General features: G+C 36.1%; 1 protein-coding gene across 2 annotated transcripts in view; it reads left to right on the plus strand.

Annotated features, from left to right (window-relative positions):
* sephs1 (selenophosphate synthetase 1) overlaps positions 1-26157 on the plus strand; it is a 78952-nt gene that overhangs the window by 40746 nt on the left and 12049 nt on the right. For both annotated transcript variants that reach the window (XM_059987428.1, XM_059987429.1), the window contains exons 4-5: positions 1183-1290; positions 7366-7520. In XM_059987428.1, the coding sequence (XP_059843411.1) occupies positions 1183-1290; positions 7366-7520 (263 nt within the window). The remainder of the gene's footprint in view (positions 1-1182; positions 1291-7365; positions 7521-26157) is intronic.

Below are 26157 nucleotides of genomic sequence, written 5' to 3' on the forward strand. Positions count from 1 at the left end.
TGGAGGCCAAGCTGTTGCAACAGTTAATGTTGTTGCCTGAATTGGACAAACTTAGTTCTCTTCTGACTTCAGTTTTGTTCATTCTCTTCACTATTTTCCTTTGATATTCAAAAAAACATCTTAGCAGGTTATTGATTGATTTTTTTCTCCTTTAGTATTAAAATTTTGGAGCAGGAACAAGCGCACTTATAGGAAAAATTAGTGAGTTCAGATGTAGCAAAAGTACTAGTGCTCTCTTGTCTAACTTTAAATGGTAATAGGATTCAGAAGGGAAACTTTATGGACATGGAATGTCTACAGGGAACTAAGATGAGGGAATTAGACTAATGAGATTGCTTTACTTGGAGCTGACCAAGACTATAGTTGGCTGTGCTTCCTGTGCTATTTACAGGTTTTTGGCTTATTGATTCCTTAGAGATATTCAGGTGTGTCATGAAGGTGTGTTTGGAGGTTTGAGAAGTTTTCTCTGAAGAGTTGCAAAATTTATTTCTCTCCTACAGCCTTGTGCTTTTGTGCTTGATTCCTTGTGTTCCTTCTGTCCAGAAGCAGAGTAACACACACAATAACTAAATTGTGAAAGTGAAATCAATTCTGTGTGGGGCATTTACACACTGATTGTTCTTTCCAAGTTGTAAATATTCCCCATCCACATTTGGATAAACCTAATGGGACAGAGTTGTTTCAGTCGCCTGTTCTTGTTGCCTATCTTGTATACAGTTGTTTTCAAAAGAAACCATCCCAACAGTGGAGCTTCTTCTTTAGAGGACTTCGTATGAATTGCTTATTTTGTAGTACTGTATTTGAATTCATTCCTTTTAAAGGTACATGATCATTTTGAACTGTGCAGTTTGTTTGTATGCTTGTAATATGGAGTCAATTACAATTTCCTTGCAACATGTGAAAAATTAGTGACAAAACTGTTCATTAGGAGTCTGAGGCCTTAACATTGAATTAGAATTGAACACATCTGATCTTAAACTAATTTTAGGTATACATATACATTAATTCCAATTAGAATTTGCATTAATGTGCATCATAATATTTGGGTATTTTTACTCATTTTGAGATGTTAGCTACCTTCGTAATTTTTTCTTGTAGGTGATTCCTTTAATTTCATTTTGCTTATCCATGCCTGTGTTCTGACCTTTGACATTTTCTTCCCTCCCCTCATCCTTTTTGCAGGGTCGTATTGCTTGTGCCAATGTCTTAAGTGATCTTTATGCCATGGGTGTCACAGAGTGTGACAACATGTTGATGCTACTTGGAGTCAGCAATAAAATGACAGATAAGGTAAGCCTGAACATTAACATACACATCCAAGTAATCTGAATAATATGCGTTTGTTATTGTGGGAATGTTCCACACATTTCTAATGCCAGTACAATTGTAGATTTTCTATTAATATTTTTGCTTTTGAATAGCTTCTTCAAAGTGTTAAGGACATACAGTAATGTTCAAAAGTCCTAGGCACATGTGGAAAAAAAACTGCTTTTAGGTTGTTCCAAGCATCTTGGAGTACTTGGAACAGTTCTTCTACAGACTTTGGCTGTCTTGTTTGCTTTTTGTTCTTGCTCATGCTCTCTCTCGCGCTCGCTTTCTCTCCAGGTATTCCCAGACAGCCTCGATTATATTGAGATCAGGTCTCTGTGGGGACCATACCATCTGTTGTAGAACTTTTTGCTTTTCATTTTGCTGAAGATATGACCATGGCTATGTGTTTGGGTCATCATCCTACTGCAGATTGAAGTTGGGACTAATCAGACACTTTCCAGATGGTATTATATGATGGATAAGAATCTGCTTGTACTTCTCAGCATTGAGGATTCCATTAATTCTGACCAGATCACCAACACCATTGACAGAAATACAGTCCCAAACATGCAGGGAACCTCATTGTGCTTCATTGTTGGTTGCAGACACTCATCCATGTAGCTCTCTCCAGCTTTTTTTTAATGGATAAACAGCCTCCTGTTTGGGCCAGAAGTTTCAAATTTTGACTCATCAGTGCAGAGCACTTGCTGCCGTTGTTAGCATCCCAGCTGTTTTTGTGCTTAGATGGGTTTCTTAGCTTTGTTTCCACTTTGGAGGAGTGGCCTTTAGACAGCAACTCTTCCAGGAAGGCCACTTCTGACAAGATATCTCTGCACTGTAGACGGGTATACTTGGGTTTCTCTGAGTTCGGAGATGATAGTAATGCTGGACTTCTGATGTAGAAGGGATATCAGTTTGATGTATCTCTCATCTGTACTCAGTTTCCGTGGCTGCCCACTCCTTTTCTGGTCTGTTTCCTCGTGCATCTTCGGAGCTTGGATAGCACATCTTCAAACTCCTGTCTAGGGTGAAATTTCTGCTTGGGAGAGACCTTGCTGATGCAGAATGGCCATCTTATCTTGTTGCTATGTTAACTCTTGCCATGCTGTAAGAATTGATGATTTGAAGGTTCAACTGTTACATGCTCATCTTTTTGTTTGGTTGTCCTTCACCCAGTTTGATTCCTCTACACAAATCTGTTTCAGTTAATCAGTTTACTTCATTCATTCATTGATCATTAGCACCTGTTATCTTTGTTTAATTGTGCACTGAGCTATTACTTAGTATGTTACTTTCTTTAATGAAATACAAAAATTATAACGTTTTTTTTTTGGAAAATGAAATGTTTGGAAATCTAAATTTTGCTTTTTTTTCTACTGACATGCTAATGCAAAAGACAAAACAAATGTCCAAAACAAAATTTGTGTCTGTATATATGTATGTGTGTGTGTGTATATGTGTATATATATATATATATGCCTGTGTGTGTGTACACACATATCTAGGGTGCCTAAGACTTTTGGATTGTATTGTAGCTTTGTTAATGTACCAAAGAATTCTATGGAATACAACAAAGAAAATAACAATTCTTAAATTTGTGTACAGTAATTCCTGCCGCTGTCTGTAAGGAGATTTTACATTCTTCTTATGACATCATGGGTTTCCTCTGGGTCCTCCAGTTTCCTTCAACAGTCCAAAAATGTACTGGTTAATAGGTTAATTGGTCATTGTAAATTGTCCAATGGTTAAGTTGGGGTTCAATCGGTGGTTCCTGGGAGGTGTGGGTGGAAGGGCCAAAAGGCCCTATTCTTTTTCTTTTTCAATCTTTTTATTGAGTTTCATATAAATATAAAAAAACATAACATAATAATGAATAGGTTATGAATACAATAGACTTAAGATTACATTAATAATAGGATAATGATATCCTATTAAACATCAACAACAAAAAAGTACATTAATCAATCAAGTCTATATAATTATATATGAAAAAAACAAAACTAATCATCAAAAGAAAAAGAAAAAAAAATTAGAGATGTGTGAAAGAAAATATATATATGAAACAAACACTAAACTAAAACTAACATGGGCAATAATAACAGTTTATAAATATATGATAGTGTCAAAGAACTCCGGAACTCCATACCTGAACAAGAATAAACAGAGAGAAGGTCTGGGAAAGGCCAAATTAATTCATATGAAAATGTCGGATGAACGGTCCCCAAGTTTCTTCAAATTTAATTGACGAGTCAAAAATAGTGCTTCTAATTTTTTCCAAACTCAGATAAGAAATAGTTTGAAAAAGCCACTGAGACGTGGTAGGAGGGTTTACTTCTTTCCAATTTTGCAATATAGACCTTCTGGCCATTAATGTTACAAAAGCAATCATTCGTCTGATTGAAGGAGAAAACTGATTACCATCCTCATTTGGTATACCAAAGATTGCAGTAATAAAGTTAGGTTGTAAATCGATGTTCCAAATTGAGGAAATGGTAACGAATATGTCCTTCCAATAGTTATGTAAAGTGGGACATGACCAAAACATATGGGTCAGTGAAGCCACTTCTGAATGACATCTATCACATTGAGGGTTAATATGAGAATAAAATCGAGCAAAAGGCCCTATTCCATGCTGTATCTCAATTAAAAATTCTGGGAAGTTGCAGTTTGTTGAATATCTGTAAAGCAAGCAAAGAATCAGTTTGGGCATAAACTCTTTAGTTCTGAAGAAGGATAAGCATCTAAAATGGTAGTACTTCTCTCGGCTTTTGGAAATGTGGATCACTTCCCACATCTATATCTTTGGGCAAGGTAGACTGATGATGAAATTCTCCACAACCTTCAGTGTGCTTGCACAGACTTTTTTTGTTCAAGGGAAGGGTTATCTGAAGATCAAGACAATGAATCTGGCACTAAAATGAGGTGTATTTGGCAAAATGACCCCTGACCTTGCACATCCTTGGATCCTTATTACCTACAGCAGCCATTTTGTAAAGCACTGCCCAGAAGAAAGCAATGGCAAACCACTTCTGTAGAAAAGTTTGCCAAAACAGTCAGTCATGGAAAGGCCATGATTACCCACGTCATATGACACGACACAAAACGAATGATATAAGACAGTGGCAGAGGGGTGGATGTCTACTGAAGGTTGATGACCAGTGGTGTTCTGCATGGACCAGTGGACTGATTAATAAGTTTTTAGGTGACACAAAAATGTTGCAGTTGTGAATAATGAGGAAAGCAGTCAAAGGATTCAGCAGATGAAGGCCAGGTGGAAATGTAGGCAGAGAAGCAGTGGATGGTGTCTAATCCCAACAAGTATGCAATGTTTTGGAGGGTCAAATTTAAAAGGCTAGTGTACAATAAATGGTTGAACTCTTGATAAATGGAGAATTAATTTACAGTTATGTCTAATACACTCTGAAAGTGGCAGCACAAGCAGAGGGGGTGCTAAAGAAAGTAAAAGGCATAATTCAGTTGGGATTTTGACTCTAAAAGTTGGAAAGTCATATTGCAACTGTATAAAATTTTAGTTGGACCACATTTAAGATGCATTTATCAGGTATGTGAATTGATAGGAAATGGAGGAATATTGAAACTGTTCAGACAAGTGGAAATAGTTTGGATTGGGATTGTGAGTGGTACTTGGAATGAAGGGCTTGTTTCTGTGCTGTACTGTTCTGGGTCCTATGTGCTCTCTCAATTCAGATAGTACAGTGTCACTTTCACGTCGGGAAACACTTGCCTGTGATTGAAGTGCCATTAGAGTTGGTAAAGCAGTCCAGCAATTACCCAACTCTGAGTATGAAATTGCAGTGTACTGTTCGTAGGTCAAGCGGAGACAGAGAATTGTCCCAAACAATGCTACTGATTCCAGGTCATCTTGTACTCACCTGAACGTATTTTGGTCAGCACATGGCAAGTTTATTTGGATGCAGGTGATGTCTGGTTCAAATTCAGTCCAGGTGGAAAATCAACTTGCTACAATGATAGAAATGCTACATCCAATTACTTTCATCAACTTGAGGTCAAGTTTTAATTATTATAAAACTGATATAATTAGTATGTATAATTGTCTATAGACTATGTTGCTACTTTTGTGGCCAAGAGTGAAACTTCAACAGTAGTACTCACAGAAGTAGAAAGAGAGATGAGGTCCTGCAAAGGAAGTTTTGGAAGTTGGGCAGAATGTTCAAAAGGAATTGGTTGAGATGGGTACAATTGCAACATTTGAAGCATTTGATTAGGTACTGTACATTGCAGAGGAGAGGCCTAGAGGGTTATGGCCTCAGATTGGGACCTTGGACCTAGCAGGGAGGTTGCTGTGGTCACGTAGACCAGTTGGGCCAAAGGATAATCTCAGGATTACCCTCTGTATCACGTGCCAATGCGGGTAGCAATAAAAGTATAAGACAGAATAATATGTTTCTAACTTGATGGTACTGAAAAGAGGACTTCAGTTAGTTAGACTATAGGACACATGAGTGGAATTAGGCTGTTCCACCCATTGAGTCTCCTCCATCATGCCATCATGGCTGACTTATTATTATCCCTCAACCCCGTTCTCCTTCCTTCTCTCCATAACATTTGACACCCTGACTAAGCAGGAACCTATCAACCTCTGCTTTAATGACTTTTCACTTTTCCTCCACTTCTGCGGTCAGTTCTGGTATAGGCAGGACCTATCGTTGAAGTCAGGCAAATGACTTTGTCTCTATGGACTTTAATAAGATATTTGGCAAGATCCCTCATGGATGGCTGGTCTAGGGGTTGTAGATACATGGGATCCATGGTGTGTTGGCTGGCCAGATCCAAAATTGGTTGTTGATTGGAGGTAGAGTGTTTATGTGGAACCACAGGGATAGGTGCTGGGGCCTTTTATATTAATAACCCTTGTATTTTTATTTTTTCATGGCTTAGGTATGAAGTAGATGCTATGAAAGTTAGTTTTGGTGAGGCAATGAGGGAGATGGGCTAAAGCTACAGCAGGATATAGATCAGATGGAATTTAATTCGAACAAGTGGCAATGCATTTTGTGAAGTCAGGTAATGTAGGAAATGTGCAGTAAATACTCATTAAGGAATGCTGATGAACACAGAGACCTTTGGTCTCTTCCATCGTTCTCTGAAGGTGGCAATGGGTAGATGGGCTGAAGGGCCCCTTGCTGTATTTTGCAACTCAGTGAATCTATGGCTGTGATTGCAATGCTGGAAATTAAATAATTTGAGCAGTTAATTTAGATAATCCTAGCATGGATCCTTGTAGATTGCATACAGTTTGTTACTTTCCATTTGCAAAACAAGGAAGATCATGGTTATTTGGTATTTTCATTGAAGGTTAATCAACTAATGAAGCCCTTTTAAAATGTTAAGACCTATCCAGTTCAGGCAGAATAAAACACAATTGAAAACAGAGCTGTTTTCAATTAGTTGGATTGTCAGAATCAATGAATACACATTGGGCAATAGTAGGAGCTGTTTGAGATTATTTGTTGCATGTGCTGTAATGAGAGGTTATCCTTCCTCTGATTTTGATAGTCAGCTACTGGTTCCATGTTCTGAACTGGTAATAAACATCTTGCATGTCCTGAGAGATTGTTTCAAGAAATAGTAAGTTTGACATTTTTAAATTTGAAAAGTGTCTTGTACTTGACACGATTTAAGTAGTGATCCAATGGCTTTCATTCTGGATGAGTTTGAATTCTTTCACAGCATGATGTGAAATTGAATAACATCTGGTAATTATTAGGGTAGCCTCCAGAGAGTGATAAAAGCTGTCAGTGGTGTCTTCTCAGCTGCTTCACTATTACTTGCAGAGTTGGGAGCTTGACATCCAGCCCAGTGTGAGTTACAGTTGATTTCAGTCTGATATTAAATGGCAAAACATATCATTATCCTGAGGACCTTTTGCATGTTGCATGCCAGTGTTGCTCATGTTGTTAGTATGTAGCACATGGTTATGTAGTAAACTTTATAAAATAACTATTGCACTTAATTTTAACAAAAACTACTTTATGAAAATATTCACATAATTTTTGTCTGTTTTGTGCATAGGAGCGGGACAAAGTAATGCCACTAATAATACAGGGTTTTAAAGATGCAGCAGATGAAGCGGGTACATCAGTTACTGGTGGGCAAACGGTACTAAACCCTTGGATCATTTTAGGAGGTGTGGCCACTACAGTCTGTCAGCCGAATGAATTCATCATGTAAGTGTATTCCTTTATTTAATGATTGCAACATCTGGTTAAGATGGTGCTGCCAAACAAGTGCAGCAGCTCACTGGTATGGTAGTAAGGCAAGAAATCCGGCTTTAAGAATCACTTAAGACATGTTTTTTGAGGTAAATTGTGTTACGTTATTGCCGCAAACAGTGAGAGGGCAAGCAATGGCAAGGTGAGTTTGGGAAGGTTGGTGTGTTGCAGAATCAGTGCAGATGGAGTAAGCCATTGGGAGGGAAGTCAGGGTAGTGGAGTTCTGAACCTGTACAACTGGCCTGGGTGCGAGGTTGGATTGCTTTGGACGCTGAGCTGATTTGAAGAGTGGCCTCAGGCTGGGAGGTGAAATCTGGGCCTGGAGAAAGTCCCTGGGCAATGTAGTCTAGGCACTGAGCCCCTTCACAGCAGCTGGATCCTAGCACGAGGCACAATCTGCTGTTTATACAATTTAAACACCGGCCCAGTTTGGAGGTAAGAGCTGATTTTGCTTGCTCTCCGTGGTATTCACTCCTCTCTCCAGGGTACAGGAGCATTTTGCTGTTCTGTTCAGTCAATTTTAATTCCGGCCTAGATGGACTGAAAGAAAACGGTCTAAGGATCTGAGGCGAGAACCAATTTTGCCAGCTCTGTGTGATGGTCTTCTCTCCATAGCACTGAGGCTGTGAAGACTGCCTCAGCTGCTGTGTTTCATATCCACGATTATGGTAAACTGATAAGCGAGGCTTTGGGTCTGCTCTGGGCTGTTTCAGGGCTCAGATCTGAGGACTAGATTTGGTTTGGAACTTTGTTTACCTCAACTGTTTGCATGATTTGTGTTTTATTTCCCCTTTCTTTTGCACGTTGGGTGTTCGTTTTTATTATTTTTCTTTAATTAGGTTGTTTTCAGGTTTTTTTGCTTTGTAGGGAAACAACTCTCAAAGTTGCATAATTTGTACATTCTTTGATTATAAACTTTGACTTGAATTGTAACACTCTGACCATATAGTGGATAAGGGAAAGTATTTTATGCTGGGTAGAAAAGTTTATGCTCTTGAAGTAACTTTTTAACTTAATCCCAATTTGAGGTTGGCTACGTCCTTAAAATAATAGACAAGATCAATGAATTTGCAGTGTAACCATATGAGTTAGTATTTTCACTCCAGACATATTTATTAATTTATGCAACTCGTAACCCAGGACATATTTTTCAGTTATTTCAAGTGGCTTTACTTCAAATCAGATTCAGACAATTCATCATTGTATAAATTTTGCCAAAAATTCACCAGATATTTTGCATATTCATACCTTTATACCTACTGAAACCAAAAAAATCACTTGTGTCGATAATGGTACTTGGCATTGTGGATGAAACCCCATGGTACTTCTTTCCGCCTGAGTATTTTTACTCAAAGTGCAATCCCTTTTATTAATAAAAGAAGAAAATTTTGTTTTGACTAAAATTCACATAATTTTCCAATCCAAAGTCCTCTACTTCTGATTTCAGTTTGGAAGACTGTAAATATTGAACAGTAGATGGACCACTGAACTGAAGGTGATTTGGCAATTTTAATTTGCTAGCGATACTTGTTTAATTGTATATGTATTTATGGGTGTGTTTATAGAAGTATAGAACATAGAATTTTTCAGATGTACAGAATTTAATCCTTTGGAAACTTTGTCAGATTGCGTATTTGAGGTACTCACATAACATTGCGTTGATTTTTTGACAGTGATCAACAGAAAAAGACTTTTGTCCAAGTGGAAACAGATTTCTTCAATTACAAATATAAAACACAAAATAATTAATTACATGTATTCACAACCCCCCCCCCCCCCTTAATATGACACATCAAATCATCACTTCTGCAGCCAATTGGTTTCAGAAATCACTTAGTTTAGTTAAATGGAAATCTGTTCTTGGGGACCTGTCTGCAGTCAAGGTGTTTCAATTGATTTTAGTAAAAGTACACCTTTATCTGAAAGGTCCACCTATTGGTGAGATGTATCCTGACAAAAACTACACCATGAAGACAAAAGAACACTCTGAGCAACTCCACAAAAAGGTTTTTGGAAAGCACAAGTCAGGAGATGGATACAAGAGAATTAGCAAGTTACCAAATATCCCTTGGAATACATCCAATTGACATCCAATATGTCAATCATCAAGAAATGGAAGGAATATGGCACAGTTGTAATTCTGCCTAGAGCAGGCTGTCCTCAAAAACCGAGTGACCGTGCAAGAAGGGGACTAGTGAGGGAGGTCACCAAGTGACCTATGACAACTCTGGAGGAGTTGCAAGTTTCAGTGGCTGAGAGACTGTGCATATAACAGCTGTTGCTCAGGTACTTCACCTGTCGCAGCTGTATGGGAGAGTGGCAAAGAGAAAGCTGCTTTTGTAAAAAAAAAACTCTTCTGAAATCTGGGCTAGAATTTACCTGAAAGTTCTATGGTCTGATGAAACCAAAATTGGGCTTTTTGGCATTCAGACTAAATATTCTTTTTGTGTAACCCAAACACTGCCTATCATGAAAATGTATCATCCCTATAATGAAGCATTGTGGTGGCTGTATCATGCTGTAGAGATGTATTTATGGAATACATATATAATTATGAATACAATATAATTATGGAGAAAGACAAGACAGGACCTAGAGTTGATTTTTGATTGGAGAAAGGCTAACTTTGAGGAGATGCGAAGGGATTTAGAGAGAGTGGATTGGGTCAAGTTGTTTTATGGGAAGGATGTAATAGAGAAATGGAGGTCATTTAAGGGTGAAATTATGAGGGTACAGAATCTTTATGTTCCTGTTAGGTTGAAAGGAAAGGTTAAAGGTTTGAAAGCACCATGGTTTTCAAGGGATATTAGAAATTTGGTTCAGAAAAAGAGGGATGTCTACAATAGATATAGGCAGCATAGAGTAAAGGAATTGCTCGAGGAATATAAAGAATGTAAAAGGAATCTTAAGAAAGAGATTAGAAAAGCTAAAAGAAGATACGAGGTTGGTTTGGCAAATAAGGTGAAAGTAAATCCGAAAGGTTTCTACAGTTATATTAAAAGCAAGAGGATAGTGAGGGATAAAATTGGCCCCTTAGAGAATCAGAGTGGTCAGCTCTGTGTGGAGCCGAGGGAGATGGGAGAGATTTTGAACGATTTCTTCTCTTCGATATTCACTAAGGAGAAGGATATTGAATTGTGTAAGGTGTGGGAAACAAGTAAGGAAGTTATGGAACCTATGACAATTAAAGAGGTGGAAGTACTGGCGCTTTTAAGAAATTTAAAAGTGGATAAATCTCCGGGTCCTGACAGGATATTCCCCAGGACCTTGAGGGAAGTTTGTGTAGAAATAGCAGGAGCTCTTACGGAGATCTTTAAGATGTCATTAGAAACGGGGATTGTGCCGGAGGATTGGTGTATTGCTCATGTGGTTCCATTGTTTAAAAAGGGTTCTAGAAGTAAGCCTAGCAATTATAGACCTGTCAGTTTGACATCAGTGGTGGGTAAATTAATGGAAAGTATTCTTAGAGATAGTATTAATAATTATCTGGATAGACAGGATCTGATTAGGAGTAGCCAGCATGGATTTGTGCTTGGAAGGTCATGTTTGACAAACCTTATTGAATTTTTTGAAGACGTTACGAGGGATGTTGACGAGGGTAAGGCAGTGGATGTAGTCTATATGGACTTCAGCAAGGCCTTTGACAAAGTTCCACATGGAAGGTTAGTTAAGAAGGTTCAGTCGTTAGGTATTAATGCTGGAGTAATAAAATGGATTCAACAGTGGCTAGATGGGAGATGCCAGAGAGTAGTGGTGGATAATTGTTTATCGGGATGGAGGCCGGTGACTAGCAGGGTGCCTCAGGGATCTGTTTTGGGCCCAATGTTGTTTGTAATATATGTAAATGATCTGGATGATGGGGTGGTAAATTGGATTAGTAAGTATGCCGATGATACTAAGGTAGGAGGTGTTGTGGATAATGAGGTGGGTTTTCAAAGCTTGCAGGGAGATTTATGCCGGTTAGAAGAATGGGCTGAACATTGGCAGATGGAGTTTAATGCTGAGAAGTGTGAGGTTCTACATTTTGGCAGGAATAATCCAAATAGAACATACAGGGTAAATGGTAGGGCATTGAGGAATGCAGAGGAACAGAGAGATCTAGGAATAACAGTGCATAGTTCCCTGAAGGTGGAGTATCATGTAGATAGGGTGGTGAAGAAGGCTTTTGGAACGCTGGCCTTTATAAATCAAAGCATTGAGTACAGAAGTTGGGATGTAATGTTAAAATTGTACAAGGCATTGGTAAGGCCAAATTTGGAATAGTGTGTACAGTTCTGGTCACCGAATTATAGGAAAGATATCAATAAATTAGAGTGCAGAGGCGATTTACTAGGATGTTACCTGGGTTTCAGCACTTAAGTTACAGAGAAAGGGTGAACAAGTTAGGTCTCTATTCATTGGATCGTAGAAGGTTGAGGGGGGATTTGATCGAGGTACTTAAAATTTTGAGAGGGATAGATAGAGTTGACGTGAATAGGCTGGTTCCATTGAGAGTAGGGGAGATTCAAATGAGAGGACATGATTTGAGAGTTAGGGGGCAGAAGTTTAAGGGAAACACGAGGGGGTATTTCTTTACTCAGAGTGATAGCTGTGTGGAATGAGCTTCCTGTAGAAGTAGTAGAGGCCAGTTCAGTTGTGTCATTTAAGGTAAAATTGGATAGGTATATGGACAGGAAAGGAGTGGAGGGTTATGGGCTGAGTGTGGGTAGGTGGGACCAGGTGAGATTAAGAGTTCGGCACGGACTAGGAGGGCCGAGATGGCCTATTTCCATGCTGTGATTGTTGTTGTATGGTTAATGCAGCAAAATAAAGGGAAATCCTGGAGGAAAACCTGATGCAGACTCCAAGAGAACTGCGACTTGGGAGAATATTTGTTTTCCAGCAAGGCAATGACCCCAAATATGAAGCTAAGGTTACACACAGGAATGACTTTAAAAACAACGAAGTTAGTGTCCTGGAGTGGCAAAGTCAGATTTCAGACCTCAATCCAATTGAGAATTTGTAGCTGGACTTGAAAAGGGCTGTTCACTCACGATCCCCATGCAATCTGACAGAGCTTGAGCAGTTTTGTAAAGAATAGTGGGGGGAGGAGGAGGGGAAATTGCAGTGTTTCGATGTGCAAAGCAAATAGAGACCCATCCACACAGACTCAAAGCTGTAATTGCTGCCAAAGGTGCATCAACTAAACACTGACTTGAAGGGGGTAAATACTTGTGCATTCAATTATTTTGTGTTTTATATTTGTAATTAAGTCGCCTTGTGGAGATCTGTTTTCACTTTGACATGCAAGAGTCTTTTTCTATTGATAGGTGTGAAAAAGACCAAGTTAAATCCACTGTGATTTGATGTTGTAAAGTAATAAAATGTGAATGTGGGGTGGGGGGTGGGGGATGAATACTTTTGATAGGCACTGTAGGAGCAGAATTAAGCCACTCGGCCCATCAAGTCTGCTCTGCCATTCCATCATGGCTAAATTACTACCCTCTCGACCCCATTCTCTTGCCTTCTCCCTGTAACCTATGGCACCCTGACTAACCAAGAACTTATCAACTTCCACTTTAAATATACTCAAATGACTTTTCCTCCACAGCCATCCATGGCAGTGAATTCCATAGATTAACCGTCCTCTGGTGTTAAACATCCTCTCCGTATCCAGTCTAGGCCTTTCAATATTTGATAGATTTCATTAAGATCCCTCCTTATTCTTCTAAACTTCAAGTACAGACCCAGAGCCATCAAATGCTCTTCGTACGTTAATCCTTTCACTCCCCAGAATCATTCTCATGAGCCTCCTGAATCCTCTCTCATGCCAAAGTTTTTTTCTTGGATAAGGAGCTCAAAACTGCTCGCATCACTTCAAGTGCGGTCTGACAAATGCCTTATAAAGCCTCAGCATTGCATCCTTGCTCATAAATTCTAGTCCCCTTGAAATGAATGCTAACACTGCATTTGCCTTCCTTACCACAAAGTTAAGCTGCAAGGTAACCTTTAGGGAATCCAGCACAAGGACTCCCAAGTGCCTTTGTGCCTCTGTCTTTTGAATTTTCTTCTCATTTAGAACATGGTCAGTCCCTTTGTTCTTTCTACCAAAGTGCATGACCAAGCTCTTCCCTACACGATATTCCATCTGTTACTTTGCTCATTTTCCCAATCTGTCCTTCTGCAGACATCCTACTTCCTCAATACTACCTGCCCCTCCAGCTGTTATAGCTGAACAGATGTTAATTGTGCGTACAAAGTTGGGATAATTCTTATGAGTAAGTCATTACATATAGAAAGCTGGTAAAAGGGTAAGGGGCTATATTAACCTGACTAACTTTGAATATAGGCGTTGTAAGTAAGAGGTTACAATTTTAAATCAATGTTGTTTTACGCTCAGTGTGAATATATATCAAGTATCTAATTCTGAGATCAATAAAGCTGTCTGTAGAGAACTGATGTAGGATTTGTAATGTTAAAAAGCTGGGTAAATTTAGAGCTTAATAATCACTTGGTTTATTAGCATGAATTTACTGCAGTAACAATTCCATTGTAGATGTATGGTAACTATGTGGTTTGGACAGTATCCAACTAATTGTCCACAACAATGTGGTGTTGAGCTTCATTCCTGAATTCTTGTGGTGAAATCACAGTTCTGTTAGATCAGAAAATAGAAACATAGAAAAACTACAGCACAATTCAGACCCTTCGTCCATAAAGCAGTGCTGAACACATCCTTGCTTTAGAAATTACCTAGGGTTATCCATAGCGCTTTATTTTTCTAAGCTCCATGTACCTATCCAGGAGTCTCTTAAAAGACTGTCGCCAGCAGCCTATTCCACACACTCACCACTCTCTGCCTATATATAAAAAAAACTTACCCCAACATCTCCTCTGTATCTACTTCCAAGCACCTTAAAACTGTGCCCGTTCATGCTAGCTCTCTCAGCCCTGGGAAAACGCCTCTGACTATCTACACGATCAATGCCTCATCATCTTGTACACCTCTGAAAGGTCACCTCTCATCCTCTCTTGCTCCAAAGAGAAAAGGCCACTCTTTATACACTCACCGTCTACAACCACTCTTTGTCTTCTGTGGGCAAGCCAATTCTGGATCCACAAAGAATTCAGGTTCAGTTTATTGTCATTTAGAAACCACAACTGCAATGCAGTTTAAAAAATGAGACAATGTTCTCCGGAATGATATCACAAAAAAGCACACGACAAAACAGATCACACAAGAAAAACCACATAATGTTAGGTAATCCCCAGTCCAGAGTCTGGAGAGGCTGCTGCGTATCAATGTTGCTCTACCATCTTAGCTCCCCCCTTGGATTCCATGCTTCCTTACTTTCTCAATAAGCCTTGCATGGGATACCTTATCAAATGCTTTGCTGAAATCCGTATACACTACATCTACTGCTCTTCCTTCATCAATGTGTTTAGTCACATCCTCAAAAAATTCAATCAGGCTTGTAAGGCATGACCTGCCTTTAACAAAGCAATGCTGACTATTCCTAATCATATTATGCCTCTCCAAATGTTCATAAATCCTGCCTCTCAGGATCTTCTCCATCAACCTAACAACCACTAAAGTAAGATTCACTGGTCTATAACTTCCTGGGCTATCTCAACTCCCTTTCTTGAATAAGGGAACAACATCCACAACCCTTCAATCCTCCGGAACCTCTCCTGTCCTCATTGATGATGCTAAGATCATCGCCAGAGGCTCAGCAATCTCCTCCCTTACCTCCCACAGTAGCCTGGAGTACATCTCATCTGGTCTTGGTGACTTATCCAACTTGATGCTTTCCAAAAGCTTTAGCACATCCTCTTTCTTAATATCTACATGCTCAAGCTTTTCAGTCCACTGCAAGTCATCCCTACAATCGCCAAGATACTTTTCCGTAGTGAATACTGAAGGAAAGTATTTATTAAGTACCTCTGATATCTCCTCCAGTTCCATACACACTTTTCCACTGTCACACTTGATTGGTCCTGTTCTCTCACATCTCCTCTTGCTTTTCACATACTTGTAGAATGCTTGCAGTTTTCCTTAATCCTGTCTGCCAGGGCCTTCTCATGGCCCCTTCTGGCTCTCCTAATTTCATTCTTTAAGCTCCTTCCTGCTAGCCTTATAATCTTCTAGATCTCTTATCATCACCTAGATCTCTTATCATCACCTGGTGTTTTGAACCTTTCGTAAGCTCTTCTAAACTAGATCTTCAACAGCTTTTATACACCACGGTTCCTATACCTTACTATCCTTTCCCTGTCTCATTGGAATATATCCCACTGAGAGATCTGACACCTGACCAGGTTAATTTCCCAATGCCAGATCAAGAACAGCCTCTCCTTCTAGGTTTATCTACATATTGTGTCAAGAAACCTTCCTGACCACACCTAACAAAAATAGAGGTTTATGACCTGGTGTTAAATCAAAATTTTTTTGATTATTCGGGGTAACAAGCATAAAATGCTGGAGGAACTCATCAGGTCAGGTAGAATCTATGGAATAGAATAAAGCGTTGATGTTTCAGCTGAGATCAGGTCTTGGCCTGAAATTTCAACTGTTTTTTCATTTCCATAGATGCTGCAAGAGCTGCTGAGTTGCTCCATCATTTTGTTTGTGTTGCTTTGGATTTCCAGCAACTGCAGAATCTCTTGTATTTATTACTCTGGGTGTTTCCATTCACCTGTTTTTTTTTGCTCTCCAAGTGGAGGGGTAGTATGATGTGTGGTATATTGAAAAATTGTTAGTGTGTTTTGGAGATTACAACATTGCAGTTATGATGCACCAAGCACAGAGTATATGTTTAGGTTGGTGAATGGGATACTCCAAGGGTAGAGTATTTATATTTTTACCTAAAAACATTGCAGAATTTTGTATTTGCTTCTTACATGGTAGAGATTTTGAATTTTAACATCATATATGACACAAGCTTTAGATAGGCAACAAGTGCCAGTAATTGCCATTTATATTTTTAAACTTTAGAAGACTTTTCATTTTGAAAAGTTAGCAAGCTGTGAGAAATTGTTTCACAAATAACAAGATGACTTTTGTATTTCACTTTTAGCAAACATCTGGCCCCTCTTCAGCACAAGAAATATTATATAGCCTTACGTGTAAAGAATTATAGGCAATGACTTGCACCCTGTCATTCTGAGTGAAGAATTTTGGAGCACCAAAGGTTTATATTGTCCTCTGCTGCTTTAATATTTAACCTGTTTCATTGATTGTATAATTTTAGTAGTGTTTTAAAAACACACTCAGTGGCAACTTTATTAGGTACACCTATATATAAATTTTTTCAATTGAGTTTTCAAATGATTACAGAAAGAAAAAAATACATATATATCCTTCCCCCTCCCCCCCCTAACATCCCTATAGAGAAAAAAAGAAAAAAACAAAGAGTGCCTGGATATCGGAAGATCCCCACATGCTCCATGGAGTTCGTAATAACTTAAGTATATATATTTATTTCTTTCCCCAAATAAACAATTATTTTATCTTCGGAGCACCTATATATTTAATCCTGTCTTTTGTAAATAAGGGCGCCAAGTTTTCAAAAATGTTTCATATTTATCTCAAATTATAAGTAATTTTTTCAAGTGGAATACAGCTGGAAATTTCATTCTTCCAACGATCTATACTTAAGTATGCATCCGATTTCCAAGTAACTGCAATAGCCTTTTTGGCTACTGCCAGTTCAATTTTTATGAATTCTTCCTGATATTTATTCAATTTGGGTTTTGATTTTATCCCTTCAATATCGCCTAATAAAAATAATATTGGATTATGTGGAAGTTGTATTCCAATAATTTGTTCCAATAAAACTCTTAAATTTGTCCAAAAAGGTTAAATTTTAGAACCAGACCAAGTAGAATGTAAAAAAGTACGGATTTCTTGGTTACATCGGAAACACTGATCAGATAAATTTGGATTTAATTTATTTATTTTTTGTGGTGTAATATATAATCGATGTAAAAAATTATATTGCACAAATCTTAACCGGGCATTTATTGTATTTGTTATACTATCAGGACATAGTCTTGACCAATTTGTTTCTTCAATTTTAATATTCGAGTCACTTTCCCATTTTTGTCTTGACTTATGGACTCCTTGTTTAATTGCCTGTTTTTGAATCAAGCTACACATACAAGAAATAAATTTTTTAGTTTTTCCTTTTTGAATTAAAGTTTCTATTTCATTAGATTTCGGCAATAACATTGTTTGACCTAATTTTTCTCTTAAATAAGCCCTTAATTGGAAGTAACAAAAAAGAGTGTTGTTTGATACTTTATTCTTTAATCGATCAAATGACATTAATATACCTCCTTCAAAACAATCTCCTATATATCTAATCCCTTTTTGAAACCATTTATATAAAAGTTGATTATCCATTGTAAAAGAAATGTCTATTTTGAATTAAAGATCTCTTTACTAATAAAGATTTCTTTGTCTCATCATCAACATTTATCTTATTCCATAAGTCAATCAAATGTTTTAATATAGGAGATTCTTTCTTTTCCCGTATCCATTTAGATTCCCATTTATATATAAAATCTTCTGGTGTATTTTCTCCTATTTTATCTAGTTCTATTCTAATCTATACCGGTCTATCTTAGTCAAAAAAAGATGCAATAAATCTAAGTTGATTTGCTTTATAATAATTCTTAAAATTTAAAAGTTGTACCCCTCCTAGATCAAATTTCCATGTCAGTTTTTCCAATGATATTCTTGACATCTTACCTTTCCAAAGAAACTTCCTCATATTTATTTAACTCTTGACAAAACTTCTGGGGTAGTTGTATTGATAGTGATTGAAATAAGTATTGTAGTCTAGGGAATATATTCATTTTTACGGTATTTACTCTACCTACTAATGTTATTGGTAATATCATCCATTTATCAAGATCTTCTTGAATTTTTTTCAATAATGGTAAGTAATTTAATTTATATAAGTTCTTTATATCATTATCAACTCTTTTACCTAAATATTTTATACCATTTGCTAGCCATCTAAATTGAGTTATTAATCGACATTGACTATAATCTCCTTTAGTAAGAGGTAAAATTTCACTTTTATCCCAATTTATTTTATAACCTGATAATTTCCCATATTCTTCTTTTCCTTTTCCAATCTTTTTATTATTGTTAATAATATCAACAAAATATAATTGATATATAGGTAATGGGATTACAAACATACACATTTCCATTGCAAATGAAAGAATACATAAGCAATGATTACAGTATAAATGAGTATTCCCAAATCATGAACGATACAGTATATAGATGAACAAGGTAAATGAACAAGGTAAATCTGGGTATATCATAATATATAATGTAAAAAAAAAACAAAAAAAATTATGCAAAAAAACTAAACTAATAATCTAATAGCTAATATAGAAAAAAAGCAAAAAAAAGAAAAACAGAAAAAACTGAAAAAAGGGGAAAAAAAAGGCTGTTTATAATATCTCACAAGAATACATGATCATCAGTGTCGTCAACTCTGATCCTCTCAACATATATAAAATTAAAGCTGGAAAATCAAATAGGCTTGAAACAGGGTCATATTACATCATATGAAAATATTGAATAAATGGTCTCCATATCTTTTCAAATTTAATAGGTATCAAATACACCACTTCTAATTTTTTCTAAATTTAAACATAACATAGTTTGAGAAAACCGATGAAATACAGTGGGAGGATTAATTTCCTTCCAATTCAGCAAAATAGATCTTCTAGCCATTAGAGTAAGAAACACAATCATTCGACAGGCAGAAGAAGATAAATGAAGTGAGTCCGTCATTGGTAAACCAAAAATTGCGGTAATAGAATGGGGTTGTAAATCAATACCGCAGAGATAATATCAAAAATATCTTTCCAATATTTTTTCAAAAGCGGACACGACCAGGACATATGAGTTAAAGACGCTATTTCAGATTGACATCTATCACAAATAGGATTTATATAAGAATAAAAATGAGATAATTTATCCTTGGACATATGGGCTCTATGTACGACCTTAAACTGTATTAATGAATGTTTGGCACATATAGATGATGATATTAACTAATTGAAGAATTCTATCCCAATTCTCAATAGGAATAATAAGATTAAGCTCTCTTTCCCAATCATTTTTTTGTCTTATAAAGGGGCTCTGAACGTATCGCTAATAATTATATTATAAAGTTTTGATATAAGCCCTTTTTGAAAAGGGTTTAATTCAAACAAACTCTCCAAAATATCTGAAGACACAAAATTTGGAAAAGTAGGAAGTACAGTATTTAAAAAATGCCTAATCTGTAAATATCTAAAAAAAATGAAATCTAGGCAAATTTTATTTATTAGATAATTGCTCAAAAGACATAAAACAATTGTCCAAAAATAAATCAGAAAATTGTAGTAATCTCTTAGTCTTCCAAGCCGAATAAGCTTGGTCTATAATTGAAGGGTGGAAAAAACAATTGGATACAATAGGAATATTTAAAACGAACTGAGTCAACCCAAAAAAATTTCAGAAATTGAAACCATATACGTAAAGTATGTTTAACTATCGGGTTGTCAATTCGTTTTGGCAATTTAGAAAGAGCAAAAGGGAGAGAAGTCCCTAAAATAGAACCCAGTGCATAACCTGGTACTGATTTAATTTCCAAGCTCACCCAATGAGGGCTAAAAGATCCATCCCAGTCTTTCAACCAACATAACAAATATCTAATATTAACTGCCCAATAATAAAATCTGAAATTAGGTAATGCTAACCCACCTTCCTTCTTTGCCTTCTGTAAGTATATTTTACCTAACCTGGGATTTTTATTCTGCCATATATATGAGGAAATTTTTGAATCAACGTAAGTAAAAAAAAGATTTCGGAATAAAAATTGGTACCGCTTGAAAAATATATAAAAACTTAGGTAAAATAACCATCTTAATAGCATTAATCCTACCTATCAGAGATAAAGATAATGATGACCACTTAGTAAACAAGCATTTAATCTGATCAATTAAGGGTACAAAATTAACCTTAAATAAGTCTTTATGGTTTTTTGTGATTTTAATCCCTAAGTAAATAAAAGAGTCATTAACTAATTTAAAAGGTAAGTTTCCATAAATTGGGACCTGTCTATTCAAAGGAAACAATTCACTCTTATTAAGGTTTAATTTATACCCAGAAAAAATCACTAAATTGAGCCAACAATGATAAAACTGCTGGAATAGATTTCTCAGGATTAGAAATAAATAATAGTAAATCATCTGCATAGAGATAACTTATGAATATCTGTCCCACGATTAATACCCGAAATATCCTGTGATTCTCTGATGGCAATTGCCAAAGGTTCTAAAGCAATATTAAATAATAATGAGCTAAGAGGACAGCCTTGTCTAGTGCCCCGAAATAAACGAAAAAAGGGAGATCTTTGATTATTAGTAAACACTGAGGCTACTGGAGTGTGATAAATCAGTTTAATCCAGGAAATAAATGTCGGACTAAAATTAAACTTCTCCAACACATTAAATAAGTAAGGCCATTCAACTCTTATCAAATGCTTTTTCCGCATCTAATGAAATAACACATTCTGAAGTGCTATGTGAAAGAGTATAAACAATATTCAATAATCTCCTAACATTGAAAAAAGAATAGCGATTTTTAATAAAACTGGTTTGATCTTCCAAAATAATTTGGGGTAATACTTTCTCCAACCTGGATGCAAGTAACTTGGAAAAGATCTCGGAATCTACATTCAATAAAGATATTGGTCTATAGGATGCGCAGTCAGTAGGGTCTTTATCTTTCTTCAGTATTAAAGAAATGGAAGCTCTATAAAAAGATTGTGGCAAATTGCCCATTCTAATTGCTGCTTCAAAAACCCTGCATGACCAAGGAGAAAGAGTAGCGGAAAAACATTTTAAAAAATTCTACTGTATACCCATCTGGACCTGGTGCTTTCCCAGAATTCATGGAGGAAATAACCCCTTTAATTTCTGCATCCGTAATAGGAGCTTCTAATATTGAAAGATCATCTGATGATGATTTTGGAAAATTCAATTTCCCAAGAAAATCACACATGGTATTGCGATCATGAGGGAATTCAGAATGATACAGGGAGGTATAAAAATCTTGAAATGATTTATTTATCTCATCATGGTTAACTGTCAAATCCCCATTCTGCTGACGAATCTTAGTAATTTGACGTTTAACCAAAGCATTCTTCAACTGACTAGCTAACAGTTTACCTGATTTATCACTATGTATATAAAAATCAGATCTGGTTTTCATTAATTGATTCTCAATCGGAGATGTAAGTAATAAACTATGTTCTGTTTGAATTTCAACCCTTTGTTTGTAAAGCTCCTTACTAGGAGTGATCGAATATTTCTTGTCAATCTCTTTAATTTTATCAACCAATAAAAGAGTTTCCTTAATGCGTTTTCTCAGACCAACAGAGTAAGAGATCATCTGTACACGTATATACGCTTTAAAAGTGTCCCAAAGTGTTTCGCAAGAAATATCATCCGTAGAATTAGTTGAAAAGAAGAAATCGATCTGTTCCTTCATAAATTTAATAAAATCCGGATCTTGCAGTAAGGTAGAATCAAATCGCCATTGTCTAGCATTAGAAGCTGTATCTGTAAATTTAATAGAAAGTTTTAATGGAGCATGGTCAGAGATGGCTATAATATCATAATTACAACCAATTACCGATGGAATAAAACAAGAGTCAATAAAAAAATAATCAATTCTCGAATAGGAATGATAAACATGTGAGAAAAAAGAAAACTTTGTCCTTAGAATGCCGAAATCTCCAAATATCAAAGATTCCATTATCAGTCAAAAAGGAGTTAATACAAGTGGCCGACTTATTGGGTAAAGTCTGAGTAGATATAGATTTGTCCATCAAAGGATTTAAACAACAATTAAAGTCACCACCCATTATTAACTTATAATCATTTAGATTAGGTAAAGAAGTAAATAAGGACTTAAAAAAATCAGGACAATCCACATTTGGAGCATAAACATTAACCATAGCAACCCTTTTATTACAAAGTAAGCCCGTAATTAACAAAAATTTACCATTCGGATCCGAAAAGATATCGTGTTGGACAAATGCAATAGAGGAGTCAATAAAAATTGAAGCTCCTTTTACTTTGGCATTCGAATTCGAATGGTACTGTTGACCCCGCCAAGACCTAAAAAAGCAATAGTTGTCCTCCTTCCTCACGAGTTTCTTGTACAAAAATGATACGAGCATTAAATCTTTGGAATACTTTGAAAATCTTCTTTCTTTTAATCGGATGGTTTAAACCATTAGTATTCCAAGACACAAAATTGATGGTCTGAGCCATATTTCTAAAATCAACCCTTTGATATAAAAAGGGTTACCAAATTATAAACTCATGCACCCGGAAGAGGAACAAAAATAGAGAGCGGACCCGGAAGTGACAACATTGTAGACATATTTGAAGTTCAAAAACAGCCCAAATGAAAAAACTAAAACAAACTGGTAAAAGAAAAATAGAGTTAGAAAACAGACCATCCCCCACCCCCACAAGAAAAAGAAAAGGAAAAGCCAAAATATGGCTAGAAAAAGGAAAAAACTGTACCCCCATCTCAGCGGAAGACCGCTCCGTATATAAAGGATATATATAAAAAAAATCCACCCAGACTTTAAAAATTATGATCACTATACTAAAACCACACTACTTAATATACTTGTTTGTAAAAAAAAACCAAAAAGAATATAATCACTAAAAGCTTATAAATTGGGTTATAATCCAAACAAATCAAAAAATATTTAAACTATGATAAGCGATGCATTGTAGGAAGAAGATGAGAGAAAAAAAAATAACACCAACTTAAAAAAAACCAAGAATATTTTTCCAAAAAACCACCATCTTAATAAAAAAGAATTCACCTTCGAAGGGTTAAAAATACACCTTCGAAGGAACAAAAATAATAGTCAGCAATATAGTATAATGGTTAAAGTGTATAAAACAGACCGATTAATATGACGAAAGAACACTTTAACTTAAAAATAAAGTATAGGATAAACCTACACCAATAGCCAGAAACTAAATCTGGAATCAATTTGAGGAATCGAAAACCATCTTACACGATCAAAATCACTCATTTATTAGAGATGAGTGTCTGTAGCAGTAGGGAAGTTCTCCTTCAGAAAACTTCGCGCTTCAGATGTAGAAAGGAAAATCTGGCGTGGAGCATTCAGCTGAGAGATTCTAAGCTTCGCAGGGTATAAGAGTGCAGGTTTTAGATTTTTCTCATAACATTCAGACATCAGAGGTTTAAAAAGAAGCCTTTCCTTCATTACTTCAGGACTAAAATCTTCTACCAAACGGAAGTAGTAATCCTGAAATTTAACCTACCTGCCTAGCCACACGAATAAGTTGTTCTTTGTCGTGTACGTAATGAAACCGGACAATTACAACCGAAGGTTTAGCTGGAGCACTCGATGATCGACACAAAATTCTAAGTGCGCAATCGAGTAACAGAGGGTTATCTGGAAATACCAGATAAAAATCTGGAACGCATCTTTTAAAAGTTGAGCAAAATATTTCGAAGGGTCGTCTTTTTCTACGCCGTCTGGGAGACCAAGTATACGTAGGTTCTGTCTTCTGGACCGATTCTCAAAGTCAACACTCTTGGCTTTAAGTGTTTCCACCAGTTTAGTGGTCGAAATTAAATCTTGTTGTAATTTTTAAATTGATTAAATTTATAAATTGATTCCTCTTTATCTACCATTGTCATTGACATTATCAAAGGAGAATGATCTGACAATATTCTCGCATTATATTCCATATTTTTCACTCTATCTTGAATATTCGTTGATAATAGGAAAAAATCTATCCTTGAATATGTTTTATGTCTATTTGAATAAAATGAATAATCTCTTTCTTTTGGATTAGTTCTTCTCCATATATCAAATTTAAGTCTTTCATCAATGATAGAGTTAATTTTGCTACTTTTGATTTTGTGACAAACTTTGTTGATCTATCTAAAACTGGATCTAGACAAAAGTTAAAATCACCTATTAATATTTTGTCATGTGCGTTAGCCAAATTCAAAAAGACCTCTTGTATAAATTTTACATCATTTTCATTTGGTGCATAAATATTCATGAGTCCATAGTTCTGAAAAAATTTGACAGTGTGTAATTACATATCTCCCTGCCAAATCAATTAATACGTTTTGTGTTTTAATTGGTAAATTTTTCTTAACCAAAATTGCAACTCCTCTTGCCTTTGAATTAAATGAAGCTACAATAACATTTCCAACCCAGTCTCTTTTTAATTTCTGATGTTCTGTCTCTGTTAAATGTGTTTCTTGTAAAAAAGCTATATCTGTTTTCGTTTTTTTAATGTAAAGATTCTTTTTCTTTTCACCGGTCCATTAAGCCCATTAACATTAAAACTTTAAAAAATTCAGTAAATTAGTCATTATTTTTAATTATGTTACTCCAATCTATAATAATACCTAATCTTTCAACTTTCGTGGTATCTTGGGAAATCTTTTTAAAATTCTCCATGTTGCTATGTGTGTCCCCACCGATCATCCAGGCAGAAAGATAGAAGAAAAATAGAGTATAAAGAAAAAAACAAAATACTCCCCTACTAATGTTGTGAAAAAAAAAGGAACACAACATTACCCCCCTCTGTTGTACGGGTCATGGCGTTCGCCATGATTACACACGTGAATCCCGCAGTAATTGATCCAAAGCTCCCCAGCCACCCTGCAACATAAAAAAGTATATATATAAGAAAAAAATACTATTCTCAATTAGTATTTCTGAAATTTTGCTTTTCCTTCCTGTATCATCCTTAAATGTCCATCACTTCCATTCACTGTCTCTGTCTTCATCTTTAATCCATTATGCTTGGAAATCTCTATGTGTAATTAGTGAATAATTGGGAGTTTTTATGCGAACTCCTCCGCTTCTTGATAATCGGTTAAACAAAATCTTCTTTTTCCATCCTCCAAAAAAATTATCAGTGTTGCTGGGTGACGCATTATAAATTTATAACCCTTTTCCCATAAAGCTTTTTTCGCTGGGTTAAATTCCTTCTTTCTCTTCAAAAGGTTATAACTTATATCAGGATAGAAAAAAAACTGCCTTCCCTGCTATCATCAATGGCCCGTTTCTCTTTTGGCACATTGGGCAGCCTCTTTCAGGGTCTTTTCTTTATCTTGGTATCTTAAGCATTTTATCAAAATTGATCGTGGATTTTGATCAGCTTGAGGTCTTGACCTTAAGGTTCTATGAGCCCTTTCAATTTCAATTAGAGTTTCTCCTTCCATTTCCAATTTTTCAGGGATCCATTTTTGAAAATAATTTATTGAATCTTTTCCTTCTATATCTTCTTTAAGTCCAACAATTTTAATATTGTTTCATCTACTAAAATTTTCAAGCTTATCAATTTTTTCCAACAATTGTTTTCTTTCTAATGTCCAGGCAGTAGTATCATTTTCTATTTTATTCATTCTTTCAACCATTTCTTCTGTTGTAGTTTCCAAATCTATCATTCTCTTTTCCATTTTTCCTGTCTTTTTGTCATTTTATCAAACATAATCTCCATATTTATCATTTTT

The sequence above is a fragment of the Hypanus sabinus genome, chromosome 13 (genome assembly GCF_030144855.1).
Source record: "Hypanus sabinus isolate sHypSab1 chromosome 13, sHypSab1.hap1, whole genome shotgun sequence".
In the NCBI taxonomy this organism is placed as follows: Eukaryota; Metazoa; Chordata; class Chondrichthyes; order Myliobatiformes; family Dasyatidae; genus Hypanus; species Hypanus sabinus.